Source organism: Oryctolagus cuniculus, chromosome 1 (genome assembly GCF_964237555.1).
Source record: "Oryctolagus cuniculus chromosome 1, mOryCun1.1, whole genome shotgun sequence".
NCBI lineage: Eukaryota > Metazoa > Chordata > Mammalia > Lagomorpha > Leporidae > Oryctolagus > Oryctolagus cuniculus.
The window spans coordinates 31286943-31301990 of record NC_091432.1 but is presented as its reverse complement, the minus strand read 5'-3'; the positions used below and the strand labels follow the sequence as shown (position 1 = coordinate 31301990).

At 42.6% G+C, this 15048-nt stretch overlaps 1 protein-coding gene across 1 annotated transcript; it reads right to left on the bottom strand.

Moving 5' to 3' along the window:
- Positions 1-2229: 2229 nt before the first annotated feature.
- LOC138849180 (large ribosomal subunit protein uL22-like) lies at positions 2230-2860 on the bottom strand. The gene has a single exon (XM_070071553.1). It carries the CDS (start codon positions 2821-2823, stop codon positions 2269-2271), a length of 555 nt encoding a protein of 184 aa, XP_069927654.1. The 5' UTR covers positions 2824-2860; the 3' UTR covers positions 2230-2268.
- Between the last annotated feature and the right edge of the window lie 12188 nt (positions 2861-15048).

Here is a 15048-nt window from a genome sequence, read left to right as displayed (position 1 = left end):
TTCATGAAAGATCTCTGTGAGAGACCCCAGTGGAAAGAAGTGGCCATCAAAGAAGGATGTACTTTTCTCTGAAGGGAGGAGAGAACTTCCACTTTGCTAATCCATTGTCTAAATATTGACAGAAATTGTTGATACAAAAGGTTTCCATAGCCCTGGTAGCTCATATCAAGAGCCTTGGGTGACCACCGCTGACATATAAAGAGTGTTAATTGTTAAATTAACAACAGGAGTTACTGTGCACTTACTTCCCGTGCAGAACTTCTGTCCTCAATGAGTTGTATTAGGAGTGTTAACTGTAAAACTTGTTCTCAAACAGTGAGAGCGTACAATTGGCACAACAATCCTTTTTTTGATAGATGACTATAATTATTGAGGAAATGTTTGTTTTCTTATGAGACCCTAGAAAAATCTTGAAAGTACACATGTATATGTGTGTACACTGATTTTTTAAAATTCCACATGTAAATTTAATAGGCTTAATCTTATGCTGGTGTAAAGGAAGTGAATTTCTCATCTCCACAACGTTCATACTTGGGATGAAGGCCATCACCAGGGAAGAATTTTTCTCCTATTCCCAAGAGAGTCTTCCAATTTCCAACTGATGTTTCCACAACAGAGACTCAATTCATCATCACAGAAAGAAGCTAAGATATTTGAAACTGTGATCTTTTCAAACTCCTGTTTGTTGGCCAGCTCCACAGCTCACTTGGCTAATCCTCTGCCTGCAGTGCCAGCACACCGGGTTCTAGTCCCGGTTGGGGTGCCGGATTCTGTCCTGGTTGCCCCTCTTCCAGTACAGCTCTCTGCTGTGGCCCTGGAAGGCAGTGGAGGATGGCAAAGGTCCTTGGGCCCTGCACCTGCATGGGAGACCGGGAGGAAGCACCGGGCTCCTGGCTTTGGATCAGTGCAGCGCGCTGGCTGCAGTGTGCCGGCCGCAGTGCACCAGCCGTAGCAGCCATTTTGGGGGTGAACCAATGGAAAGGAAGACCTTTCTCTCTGTCTCTCTCTCTCACTGTCTAACTCTGCCTGTCAAAAACAAACAAACAAACAAAAACTCCTGTTTGTTGTGGAAAACCAATGCTTGCTTTGACAGTATCTACTCATTGTACATATGAATTATTCCTGATATGTTTTGATTCCTTCAGTTAACACCTAGTAAAGGGACAGCAAAAAATAAAACCAATTTTAAATTATCAAAAACAAAAAAAAAAAGATTTTGGCCTCAGTGCTTTCCTGATATGTTTTGATTCCTTCAGTTAACACCTAGTAAAGGGACAGCATCTTCTGAGCCTCTCCATTTAAAATCAAGTTTTGTAATGGCATCTACCACAACTCAGGGTATCACAGATAGACCCATCCACAGTAGTGGATAATGTTGTTGATGTCTGCTGAGTTTGGATACAGTTTGTCCCTTCAAGGTTTGTGTGCTGTAAGCTTGGTCTCCAGTGTGGTGGTGTTGAGATTGAAGGAATCTTGAAGAGATGGATGAGGGGCAGGTATTGTATCTCATTGGGTTAAGCCACCACCTGGGACGCTTGCTTCCTACATTGAGCCACTGGTTCAAGTCCTGGCTGCTCTGTGCTTCCGATCCGGCTTCCTACTAATATGCCTGGGAAGCAGCAGATAATGGCCCAAATACTTGGGTTCTTGTCACCCACATGGGTGACTCAGAGAGAGTTCCTGGCTCCTAAATTTTGTCAGGTCTAGCCCTGGTTGTTGTGGACATTTGCAAGTGAACCAGCAGGTGAAAGATTTCTCTTTGTCTCACGTCAGTCAGGTTATTTTAACACTTTCATGAACTTCCTGGTAGCAAAGTAGCAAAATCTTTACTTTCATCTTTATTTATTTTTATTTTATTTTATTTTTTTGACAGGCAGAGTGGACAGTGAGAGAGAGAGACAGAGAGACAGGTCTTCCTTTGCCGTTGGTTCCCCCTCCAATGGCCGGCGCAGCCAGCGCGCTGCGACCGGCGCACCGGGCTGATCCGATGGCAGGAACCAGATACTTCTCCTGGTCTCCCATGGGGTGCAGGGCCCAAGCACATGGGCCATCCTCCACTGCACTCCCTGGCCACAGCAGAGAGCTGGCCTGGAAGAGGGGCAACCGGGACAGAATCCGGCACCCTGACCGGGACTAGAACCCAGTGTGCCGGCGCTGCAAGGCGGAGGATTAGCCTAGTGAGCCGCGGCACCGGCCACTTGCATTTTTAATTATTTCCTTATGATACTCTTTTTTTTTCTTTTAATTCGTATTTATTTTATACTGAGTTTATTCCCGAGCCATAAGTTTTTGCTTCTTCAGTTTCTTCTGGGATATCTTTTTCTTTTGTGCCACCTCCTCTTCTGGCTTAGGAACAATCTGTTCCTTCTCAGTGAGGATCATCTCGATGTGGCACGGGGAGCTCATGTACGGGTTGATCCGGCCGTGGGCTCTGTAGGTCCGGCGGCGCATCTTGGGGGCCTTGTTCACCTGGATGTGCTCAATGACCAGAGAATCTACATCCAAACCCTTCAGCTCAGCATTACTCTCTGCATTTTTAAGCATGTGCAGCAGAAACTCGGCACTTTTTTTGGGCCAACGACCCTGGGTCCAACCCCACTGCTTGGCCTGGGCACATCTACCAACTCCACCATTGTACCGACGGAATGGCACACACTGCTTCTTTAACGTGACGTCTTTCAGGTATTTGGTGGCTTTTTGGATATGCATACCCTTGATGGCCTGGGCAGTTTCTCGAGTGTTCTTAAAGTGAACGCGAAGATTCGAGCCTCTTGATTTGCATGATTTTGTGGGGTTTTCTGGGTCCAGTGAGTAGCGAACCATTTTCGCAGGTCACCTAAGGCCGCTTACAGGAAGAGCTCCTTATGATACTCTTTTAAAAATGGAATTCTTCAGTCAAAAAATTTTGTCCTTTTCTGACTTCTGATATATTCAGAGAAACTTCTGTGCCTCCTTGAGAATCTGTCCCCAAGAATTCTGAGCCAATGAGGCACCCGATCTTGAGCTATGAACTTGCAAAACTGTGGGCCAAAAGAAACCTTTCCTCCTTATAAAGTTAGTTTCCTCATGTATTTTATTGTAGTCATGAAAACTTCGCTAACACAAAAGCCCAATTTTGAGCAGAAGAGTGACATAACCTACTGTTTAAAAATGTTGACATCTTTGTTGAGAAAAGATGCGTGTTGGTGCAAGGGGAGAAATGCAAGATCCAAGGGCAGACATAAGAAGTTTAAGAGATAGTTATGATAATCTTGGCCGGCGCCGCGGCTCACTAGGCTAATCCTCCGCCTAGCGGCGCCGGCACACCGGGTTCTAGTCCCGGTCAGGGCGCCGGATTCTGTCCCGGTTGCCCCTCTTCCAGGCCGGCCCTCTGCTGTGGCCAGGGAGTGCAGTGGAGGATGGCCCAGGTGCTTGGGCCCTGCACCCCATGGGAGACCAGGAAAAGCACCTGGCTCCTGGCTCCTGCCATCGGATCAGCGCGGTGCGCCGGCCGCAGCGCGCCGGCCGCGGCGGCCATTGGAGGGTGAACCAACGGCAAAGGAAGACCTTTCTCTCTGTCTCTCTCTCACTGTCCACTCTGCCTGTCAAAAAAAAAAAAAAAAAAAAAAAAAAAAAAAAAAAAAAAAGAGATAGTTATGATAATCTAATTAGAGAGGATGATGTATTGAACCACAAAGGCTAACCATGAAGGTGGTGATAAGTGATCAGATACGTAGTCAGCTTCTGGATGTATGTTTGACTACATCATAATTTATCGTGGTAAGTGGGAAAAGGTGTCAGGAATGCAAAGGATATTGACTTGAGAAAATGAAAAGGTGGAGTTGTCAGATGGGGAAGACATGAGGGCAAGACTGAAGCAGGAAAGCAAGGAGTCCAGATTTGGACACTTGTGAGGTAGACATTCAAGTGGGGGTATGAAGGAGGCAGTTGAACACATGAGTCTGTGGTCGGAAAAGAAGTATGAGATACTGAGAAAAACCTGGGCATTGTCAGCTTACAGATGATATGAAAGTCATAAAACTGAATGAGATATTTTTAGTTATGAGTGTAAATATAGAGGGGCCTGAGAATGAAGCCCTGGTTGTCCAACCTTTGAAAGTATGCAGGTTGATAAGGAAGACCCAGGAAGGAAGACTGGAAAGTACTGGCCAAACTGTAAGAAGAAAACCAGACACATGTGATGTCCTAGAAGAAATTGTTTTATTATGTAGGATGGAGTGATCCATCATGCCAAATATAAGGGCACTTTAGCAAGTTAATGGAAAACAGAAGACACATTTGTTAATATGCTTATTATTTTGGTGCAAAAGCATTTTGAAATCCATGCATTTGAGGAACCATCAAAAAGTTTCCTAGAAAATGTGTTATATGAAAAAGTGTGGTTTTCAAAAATTTTACAGCAAAATAAACTTACCTTGTAATTTTGGTTTCCATGAACATCTTGAAGTACCCTCATACTGCTGGTGTGTCAAGTAAAAGAATGAGAATTAGCCATTGAACATAGTAGCATGGAATTCATTGGCAACTTTGATATGAGACCGAAGTCTTCAAGAGAGAAAAGGAGAAGAGAATCAGAGACGGCTAAATTATATTCTCCTACAAAAGAGAGCATGTGCTGGTGATTAAAGATAGATGTAGGTCCAGTTCAGAAATTTTAAATATTTTTAATATTAGTTAATTAATTTAAGAGGCAGTGAGACAGAGTCCCCATCCACCATTCTACTCCCAATGAGAAGAACTGGGCCAGGGCCAAGGCCAAAGCCAAGAGCCAGGAACCCATTCCAGGTCTTCCACATGAATGGGAGGAGTCTAATTACTTGAGCCATCACCTATTGCCCTCAGAGTCTGCATTAGCAGGAAGTTGGAATCAGGAGCTGGAGCACTCCGATGTGTGAATGTGGTCAACTTAACTACTGGGCTAAATGCCCATCCCCACATTTTCACTTTTAATTGACACTCAGTAATTATACATATTTATGGGGTACAGAGTGACATTTCAACACCTGCATACAATATGTAATGATCAGATCAGGATAACTGATGTATTTATCACCTCAGGCATGTATCATTTCTTTCTGTTGGGAACATTCAAAATTATCTCTACTAGCTATGTTGTAACATTCGATTAACTGCTGGCACTGTGATGCAGTAGCTTAATCCTCCACCTGGGGCACCGGCATCCCATATGGGCGCCGGTTCGAGTCCCAGCTGCTCCTCTTCCAATCCAGCTCTCTGCTATGGCCTGAGAAAGGAGTACAAGATGGTGCAAGTGCTTGGACCCCTGCATTCGCATGGGAGACCTGGAAGAAGCTCTTGGCTCCTGGCTTCAGATCGGCGCGGCTCCGGCCATTGCGGCCATTTGGGGAGTGAACCAATGGAAGGAAGACCTTTCTCTCTCTCTCTTCCTCTCACTGCCTGTAACTCTACCTTTCAAATAAATAAATAAAATCTCTTAAAAAAAAAGAGAGAGAAATGCTTGTGAAGATTGAGAACATTAAAAAAATTCGCTTAACTTTTGTGCACCATAGTTTGTCCTACTATGCAATAGAACATTAGAAGCTATTTCTCATACCCAGCTGCACCCTGCCCCTATTAATCATTTTCTCCAACACTCCTCCTACAGCCTTTCCAGGCTCTGGTAACCACTATTCAATTCTGTAGTTCTAATAGATCAACTTTTTAGCTTCAACATATGGGTCAGAACATGTGGTATTTGCCTTTCTGAGACTAACTTAATTCCCTTAGCATCATGCCCTCCAATTCCATCCATGTTGTTGTAAAAGGCAAATCTTCATTCGTTTTTTTCTGAATAACATTCCATTGTATATATTATGGACATCAAACGTGTATTTCCTTTCTTCATGCATCCATCAATGGACACCTACTTTGATTTCATATCTTGACCACTGTGAATAATGCTGAAATGAATGTACAGTGCAGAGGTCTATTGCTATACTGATTTCAATTTCTTTGAATCTATACCCAGTAGTAGGATTGCTGGGTCATATAGTAATTCTATTTCTAGTCTTTTGAGGGGCCTCCATCCTATTTTCCTTAGTAGCTCTACTAGCCTATGTTTCCACAAACAATAGGAGGGTTCCCCTTTCTCTACATACTTGCCAGCATTTGTTAATTTTTTCCTCTTTTTGATAATAGACATTCTAACTGGGATGAGATGATATCTCATTATCATTATTATCATTATGGTTTTGATTTGCATTTCTCTGATGGTTAGTGATGTTAACTATTTTTTAATATACCTTTTGGCCATTTGCATACACTCTTTTAAGAAATAATTGGTCAAGTCATTTGCCCATTTTTAAAAATTCCCTGTTGAGTGTTTGGGTTCCTTCTATATTCCAGAAATTAATCTCCCCTTGGATGAATGATTTGTAATTATTTTCTCTTCATTCTGTAGATTGTCTCTTCACTCTGTTGATTGTTTCTTTTGCTCTGCAGTATTTTTTTGTTACATGCAATTCCATTATCTATTTTTGCCTTTATTGCCTGTGCTTTTGGGGTCTTATTCAAAAACTTTTGCCCAGATTTATACCCTAAAGGATTTCTACTATGTTTTCTCCAAAATGCTTCATAGATTTGGGTCTTATATTCTGGGTCTTTGACCTATTCTGAGTTGCTTTTTGTATATGGTGAGATATAAGACCTGATGTTTTTCTTCTGCGTATAAATCTTCAGTTTTATTAGCACCATTTACTGAAGAGACTTTTCTTCCTGTAATACATATTCGTTCTGCTTTTGTTGAAATCAGTTGGATATAAATATGTAGATTTATTTCTGGGTTATTTACTTTGTTTTATTGATCTATAAGTCTAGGACAGGTGGGTTCTTTTTTTAAGAGAAGATAAAATAATGTTTGTTTTCTGATGTCAATGTCCAAAAGAGAGGGAAAAATTGCTGAGTGAAATCCTTACTTGGTGAGGGTAGATGTCCTAAGTATAAACGAAAGATTTGGCGTAATAGAGGAATGTGGAGAGCTCATCAACTGGAATGGGAGGAAAGACAAAGTAAATGGGTTTAGATGCAGGTGGTCATAAGTGACGGGAACATTTAGAAACTCTCTTCCAAATGCCTCTGATGTGTGTGTGTGTGTGTGTTTGTGAAATAAGAAGAAAGATAATTAGCTAATTATCTACAGTGATGGTGATATAAGGGAACCCAGGAAGAAGCCTGTGATTGGACGAGCTCACCATTTAGAGGGGTGGGAGGAAGGCACACAACCAGTTCCTTTCATGCTAAGAAAATGGAGAAATGGAGGTTGGGAAAAAAAAGTCTTAGGAATACCAATTGGGAGTGACAAATTGCACTGTTGCTTGGTTAAGTCTCCATATAGGAGTAGCACTCTCTAGATATTCTAAAAAAAAGAAATTACATGATCAAAGGCTTTTTTTTTATGTCAGTAAGGCTATTTTAACCAACACTGTAATGAGTATCCTGGTAGCATATTCTTTACTTACATTTTAATTATTTTCTTATTCTATTTACTGAAACTGGAATTTCTGGGTTAAAAATGTTGTCTTTTTTTTACTTTTGACATATTCAGAAACACTGCTGGGAATTATAATTAGAAACATTTATAAAAGAGTCTGTAAAGTTTCTATAAATAATCCAGTTTGGTCAACAAGTTGTAGGAATATTGTGAGTTATCTTAAATACGACTACAGAGCATAGCTTGAACAAATTCATTAAGGGATTTTAAAGTTTAAGTATTTTGGATGTCATCCTGTGGGCAATAGAAAACCATTACTAGCCGGCGCCGTGGCTCAATAGGCTAATCCTCCACCTTGCGGCGCCGGCACACCGGGTTCTAGTCCCGGTTGGGGCGCCGGATTCTGTCCTGGTTGCCCCTCTTCCAGGCCAGCTCTCTGCTATGGCCAGGGAGTGCAGTGGAGGATGGCCCAGGTGCTTGGGCCCTGCACCCCATGGGAGACCAGGAAAAGCACCTGGCTCCTGGCTCCTGCCATCGGATCAGCGCGGTGCGCTGGCTGCAGCGGCGGCCATTGGAGGGTGAACCAACGGCAAAGGAAGACCTTTCTCTCTCTGTCTCTCTCTCTCACTGTCCACTCTGCCTGTCAAAAATAAAAAAAAAAAAAAAAGAAAACCATTACTAGTCTAGGTAAAGCAGGCAGCTGTTTGTGCTTTTAGAGATGTAGTTTTAGGGACAATTTGGAAGATGAAGCAACTTATAGCAGACAATATTGCTTAAGTCTGACCCCCACTGGCCATAAAACACCATATGAAATTGGAATGGTTATTAAAGGAGTAGATGTCTTTTGTTCTTCAATATGAATAGGCACTCAGGACAATCCAGTTACCACATCCAAATTATCTTTAGATATTTTATAGTATTTTGATCTTGGCTTTGCTGTCTTGTTTAGCTTCTTGTTGCCTCCACTTAGGAAACAAAGACTACAGTCTCCAAAGACCCTAGCAAGAGAGCCTCCTAACCCAGCTTCTTCTTCTTCTTCTTTTTTTTTTTTTTTTTTGGATGTCTCCTCTCTGCCCTTCTCTGGCCATGACTCTCCCTATAAGGTGAAGGATCCAAAGGACCAAAAGAAGGGACTCACTTGGTGTCCATATCCTTCCTTTAAGGCCATGCTTCCATACCCAATGATTCTCTGTTTCAATGGCATTGAACTTGCTTTAGGAGCCTGCAGAGTCCTCTCTCCTGGATCTATTCTCCTGAGGTTGGACTGCACCTCTGGGAGAGCTATCCAATGGGCAGATATTTTTGAGAGGTATGATGGAGCTTAGACATATGAGCTAGGATATCTACACACATGTGTGCAAGACATTCTTGGTATAGGATGGAGCAAGAGTAAGAAGAGGAAAAAGGATACCTGAAGAATGACAGGAAATACTTCTTCCTGGGCCACCATGTTGCAAGGTGCAAAAGAATTCCAAATTGTAACCTGGTTTTTTGTGTTGTTTACAAGGTATATTTGTCAAGGTAGGGGGGAGAACATATTTTATATAACAGCATTTGAGCTTAATTTATAAATTTTAAATATTTAGAAATATGGCATGTGACCGTTCATTTCCACTCTTGCTCTGACCTCTCACTCCACACATCTTGTTCTGCAGCCTTTCATGGTTTGTAGCAGTTATTCCTTGGAGTTCATTCCCTATGGGAGAGCAAGGAAAGGGTTAACCACACCACATTGATGCCCACCAGGCGATCTGGACAGTTGGTATTCTCCAACATGGCCAAATCAAGTTGTAGAGTGCAGGGCTTTGTATTTTGTGCCAAATCTGTGGGCTGACAGTGCTAAGGAAGCTTGAAAAGATCCTAGGTGTTGGATACCTGTCCAAAACCCTGTGAACTTGTGGTTTGGCATGGCTGGATTTTCTCTTGGTAAACCAGTTTGAAGTTCGTTTCTGACGTCATTGTGGTTTTGTGTCTGGCACAATCTGGTCATAACTTTGCCACAGGAATAAACTATGGCAGACTCTTACCAAGCTGAACAAAAGAGATGTCCTTGTGTAGCTCACATACATAGACAAATGAATTATGGGATGGATGTTACAAAGGAAATACAAAGGGCATGAAAATAAATTTCAGACTGAGGGAATCTCCTTAGAAAGAACCCTTGGGCAAGAGTAGGATCTTGGGGCTGGCATTGTAGTGTGGTGGGTAAACCTGCCACCTATGATGGTTCATGTCCTGGTTTCTCCACTTCCGATCCAGCTCCCTGCTAATGGTCTGGAAAAAGCAACAAAGGATGGCCCAACTGTTTTGTCCTCTGCTACCCACATGGGAGACCCAGAAGAAGCTTCTGGCTCCTGGCTTTGGCCTGGCCTAGCCCCAACTGTTGTAGCCATTTAGGGAGAGAACCAGCATATGGGAGATCTCTTTCTCTCTGTCTCTCCCTCTCTCTCTGTAACTCTGACTTCTAAATAATAGTTAAACCTTAAAAAAATAAAGAATGGGATCTTGATTTGTTGACAGAGGAGGTAATAGAGAGGTGAGCAGCATCAGACAGAGGGAACAGCTGAGTCAGGAGTCACTGTGGACCTGTTCAAACGATAGGGATGGGTCCAATGCTGCTGTTGCAGTGGGAGAGGAAGGAGTGGGAGAATTCCCTGAGCTCTTTCTTGCCTCAGGGCTTGCTTACAAGCTGTTTCATTTGCTGGATGCTCTTCCCATCATCACACCATAACAGTTTGATGAGACTCTCAGAGGGCTTTTATCTCTCCTTCATAACACTTATCACAATCTAATTAATTAGCCAATGATATGATCTCTGGCTAACATTTGCTCCCTTTGCTAACCTGAGTGTGTAATGCACACATTCCATGAGGGTCAAGCTCACATTTGTCTTGTCCCTGGAGAAATCCTCATCATTCTACCTGGCATTTTGGACACAATAGGCACAAAAAACAAGTTGCATAATGAATAAATGTAAATTAAATGACCTAATAATGTACAGTAATTAGCAATGCATTAACTGATTGATAAGGCTGGAAGAGTGGGTTTCAGTTAGAATGACATTCTAATGAGTTTGGACTTCATTTGGCAAACAATGACGTTTTATTCATTTCTTTATCCAAAGTCAAATAAATATCCACTTAGGTGTTTATTTTGTGTCGGGCACTGTGTTAAATGCCAAACATAAAATGATAATTAAAATCATTTGCCAGCATCTTGTAGAATAGTAGAAGGAAACAGATAAACAAATAACTGTAATAAAAAATGTGGGAGATCTTTATTAGAGATATGTCACAAGTATGTGAGGACACAGATTATACGCTAATGTACTCTGTATTGGGAGGGAGTGGGACAATGAATGTCTCTCATAGAAGATGACATTTTGGGGCAGGTGCTGTGGTGCAGCAGGTTAAGCCACGGCATGACACATTGGCATCCCATATGGGTGCTGGTTCAAGTCCCAGCTACTCCTCTTCTGATCCAGCTCTCTGCTAGTGCACCTGAGAAAGCAGCAGAAGATGGCCCAAGTGTTTGGGCCACTGCACCCATGTGGGAGACCTGGATGAAGCTCCTGGCTCCTGGCTTCGACCTGGCCCAGCCCTGATCATTACAGCCATTTGGGGAGTGAACCAGTAGATGGAAGATCTCACTACCTCTCTCTTTCTCTCTCTCTCTGACTCTGCCTTTCAAATAAATAAATAAATCTGAGAGAGAGAGAGAGAGAGAGAGATTTCACCAAGGAATTTAAGGATGAATGGGGGTTTGCAGGAAAAGGGGGAGGGGAAAGAACATAACTGAGGTTTCTCTTTTAAGCAATATAGAAGACTGGATAGTGTAAACAAATCCTTATAAAAAACAAAGACAAAAAAAGACAAAACTAATTGTAGATAAAATAGAAAGTAGAAATCTTGTAAGCAATATAGTTGTCATCACAAGAAAAGAAGGAACCCGCTTGGATGCTAAATCCAGAACACGAACCCATAAAGGGAAGTGAGTGCTACATCTGGCAGCTTCTCCAGTACCCTATAACCTAGATCATTTGCTTTTGACAGCTGCACGTGTAACAAAGACAAGATACAAAGACTTGGGAATGCTCAAAGTGGGAATTGGAGCAGAAGATGCTACAAAACGTGGGGACCCAGAGGAGCTTGCTCCCTCAGTGAAATAGTGTCTAGGAAAAAAAAGATACATTCCAGGAAAAGAGATTAACCTCATAAAAAGAGATATAGCCCATAAAAGAATCAGCAAGGAAGGTGAGTCTCAGATTTAGCTCCATATAGAGGGGAAAAATCACTTCCCCTACGAGTTCATATCTGTAAGCAAGTCCTCATATGAACTTGGATTCTAGTTTGTCCTCACTGTGTCACACAAATGCCTCAAAGCAAATATCAGCAGTAGTTCTCTCGAATGTCGGGCAGGAACAAACACCAGTCCTCTGGTGAATGCTCTTAAAACCATCCACAGAGAACACCATGGGTGGTGTTGTAATTATCACCCAAGTAAAAATCCCAATACACATGCAACACAAGCCATGGGAAGTGGGAGATAGACCCACAAAGACAAGATGCTTGACTCACAGACCCAGGATAAAAACTGACCACTAAAAGCAGAACAAAAGGATCTGACCAGGCTGATTTGGATGATAACCAAATAGAACTTCTACACATGAAAAATGCCCCTGCACCCTCATGGGAGACCAGGAAGAAGTACCTGGCTCCTGGCTGCAGATAGGCGCAGCTCTGGCTGTTGCGGCCATTTGAGGAATGAACCAATGGAAGGAAGACTTTTCTCTCTGTCTCTCCCTCTCACTGTCTGTAACTCTACTTCTCAAATAAATAAATAAGTAAGTCTTTTTTTTAAGAAAAAGCACAGAAAATATATATATTAAGAATTTTCCAGGCTGGTGCCATGGCTCACTTGGCTAATCCTCCACCTGTGGAGCTGGCACCCCTGGTTCTAGTCCCAGTTGGGTCCCTGGGTTGCTCCTTTTCCAGTCCAGCTCTCTGCTGTGGCCTGGGAGGGCAGTGGAGGATGGCCCAAGTGCTTGGGTCCCTGCACCCGCATGGGAGACTGGGAGGAAGTACCTGGCTCCTGGCTTTGGATTGGCACAGTGCCAGCTGTGGCAGCCATTAGGGGAGTGAACCAATGGAAGGAAGACCTTTCTCTCTGTCTCTCTCTCTCACTGTCTATAACTCTCTCTCCATCTCTCTCTCTCTCTCTCTCACTGTCTAACTCTGCCTGGTGAAAAAAAATTTTTTTTCCAGATTTAAGAAGTACTATATCCCAATTAGATTCAGAAAGTCTAGCAAATCATAAGCAGGCTAAATATAAAGAATCAATAGTTAAAATAATTGTTTAAAAATGTGTAGCACTGAGAAAAAAACTATTTAAAAAATAACTAGAGAAAGGCAACTCAGATAATCTTTAAAGGCAGAAAATTTTAAGGAACTAGACTGGGGTTAAATTTTTGAAAAGTCATACTGGAAGAGACAGGGAACATCTTTAACTACTAACGGAAAATAACCATCTTCCTGGACTTCTATACTCAGCAAAATTAGGGTCAAGAAAATAGTTGGGAGATTTCACTTCCAGAATGACCATATAAGGGGACTTGAGATACTGTTTTCCAGTGAAACTACCAGAACTGGGGGCAATTGTTTTTTAAATTTTTGCTTATTTATTTGGTCTTTGAAATTTATTTAAGAGGCTGAGAGATCAACAGACAAGGCTGAGTCTTTGGCCTAGCAGTTAGGACACCATCTAGGAGACCTGCATCTCACATCAGACTAAGTTCAATTCCAAGTCCTGGCTGCTGACTTCTGCTTCCTGCTGCTGATGGCTCCCATGATTGGGCTTCTGCCAGTCACATGGGAGACCTGGATTGAGTTCCCAGTTTCACCCCCCAGACTTTGTAAGCATCTGAAGAGTGAACCAGTGGATAAGAGTACACACACACACACACACGCGCGTGCGCGCTCTCCTCCCACCCTGTCTGGCTCTTAAATAAATGAAAAAAAAAAATGTAAATATGTTTGTTAGAGGGCATTACAGAGTGAAGAATAATGCACAAAACAGGATAAAACGTGGTATTCATATAATCTATGCAGAATTAGTATCCAGGGTGTCTAATATATTTTAAAAATTCCAAAATAGGGGCTTGCATTGTGGCATAGTGGGTAAAACTGACACCTGCCATACTGGCATCCCATATGGGTGCTAATTTCAGTCTGGCCTCTTCACTTCCAACCCAGCTCCCTGCTAATGCACCTGGGAAACCAGCAGAAGATGGCCCAAATACTTGGGTCCCTGCCACCCACATGGGAGACCCAGAAGAAGCTTCTGACTCCTGACTTTGGCCTGGTCCATCCCCAGCCAATGCGGTCATCTGAGGAGTGAACCAGCAGATGTAAGATCTCTATTTCTCTCTGTCTCTCCCTCTCTCTAACTCTGACATTCAAATAAATAAGTAAATCTTTTCAAGCAAAGCAACAAAAATTAGGCAAATCAGGAAAAAAGATTAAGCAACCCCATAGAGAAGCAGCCAGAACCATGAAGAGGTATCTCACTCAAGAGACTGCACAAGTGCTCAGTAACCTCTGGAAAGGCACCAGAATTCTCAGTTATCAAGAATGCAAATTAAGGCCAGCGCTGCGGCTCTCTAGGCTAATCCTCCGCCTGCAGTGCCGGCACCCCAGGTTCTAGTCCTGGTTGGGGCACCGGATTCTGTCCTGGTTGCTCCTCTTCCAGTCCAGCACTCTACTGTGGCCCAGGAAGGCAGTGGAGGATGGCCAAGGTCCTTGGGCCCTGCACCCACATGGGAGACCGGGAGGAAGCACCGGGCTCTTGGCTTTGGATTGGTGCAGCGCGCCGGCCGTAACAGCCATTTTGGGGGTGAACCAACAGAAAAAGGAAGACTTCTCTCACTGTCTAATTCTGCCTGTCAAAAAAAAAAAAAATAATGCAAATTAAAAGTAGAATGAGTAACCAGTTAATACTCTTAGAATGGAAAAGATTAAAAATTTCAGGATACTAAGTAATGTCTAGGAAGTAGGGCCATGCAAACTCTCCTATGCACAAGTAATATCATAAATTGGTGCCACTTTGCCTACTCAAGTTGAAAACATCCCTCATTACTGGAAACAGAAAATCTACTTGTAGGTATGTAATATGGAGAAACTCTTGTGCATAGGTGCCAGAAAATATGAATAAAATCATTTAGGGGTGAACATGACTTCAAAGAGTGTGACGTTCATACATATAGGAATTTGGGAATAGCTTTTGTTAAATAAAAAAAGGAAAAATACATCACTTGGTAGTATTTTTGATTGATACAATGCCTCTTAAATGGGTTCTAAAGATGGGTAGACATGAGTTTGAATCCCAGCTTGCCCATTTGCCAGCTACATGACCTTGGGCAAATTGTTTCTATTCTCTAAGCCTTGGTCTTTGCCTCTGTAGACCAAGCATACAGCACCTCTCTTACAGACTATTGTGAGTGTTAGGTATATTCCATGCAAAACACCCGACACATAGTAAATCTCCATGGACGCCTACTGCTATGACTGCTCCCTTGAAAAGGTTGGAAAGTGACCCACTAAGAA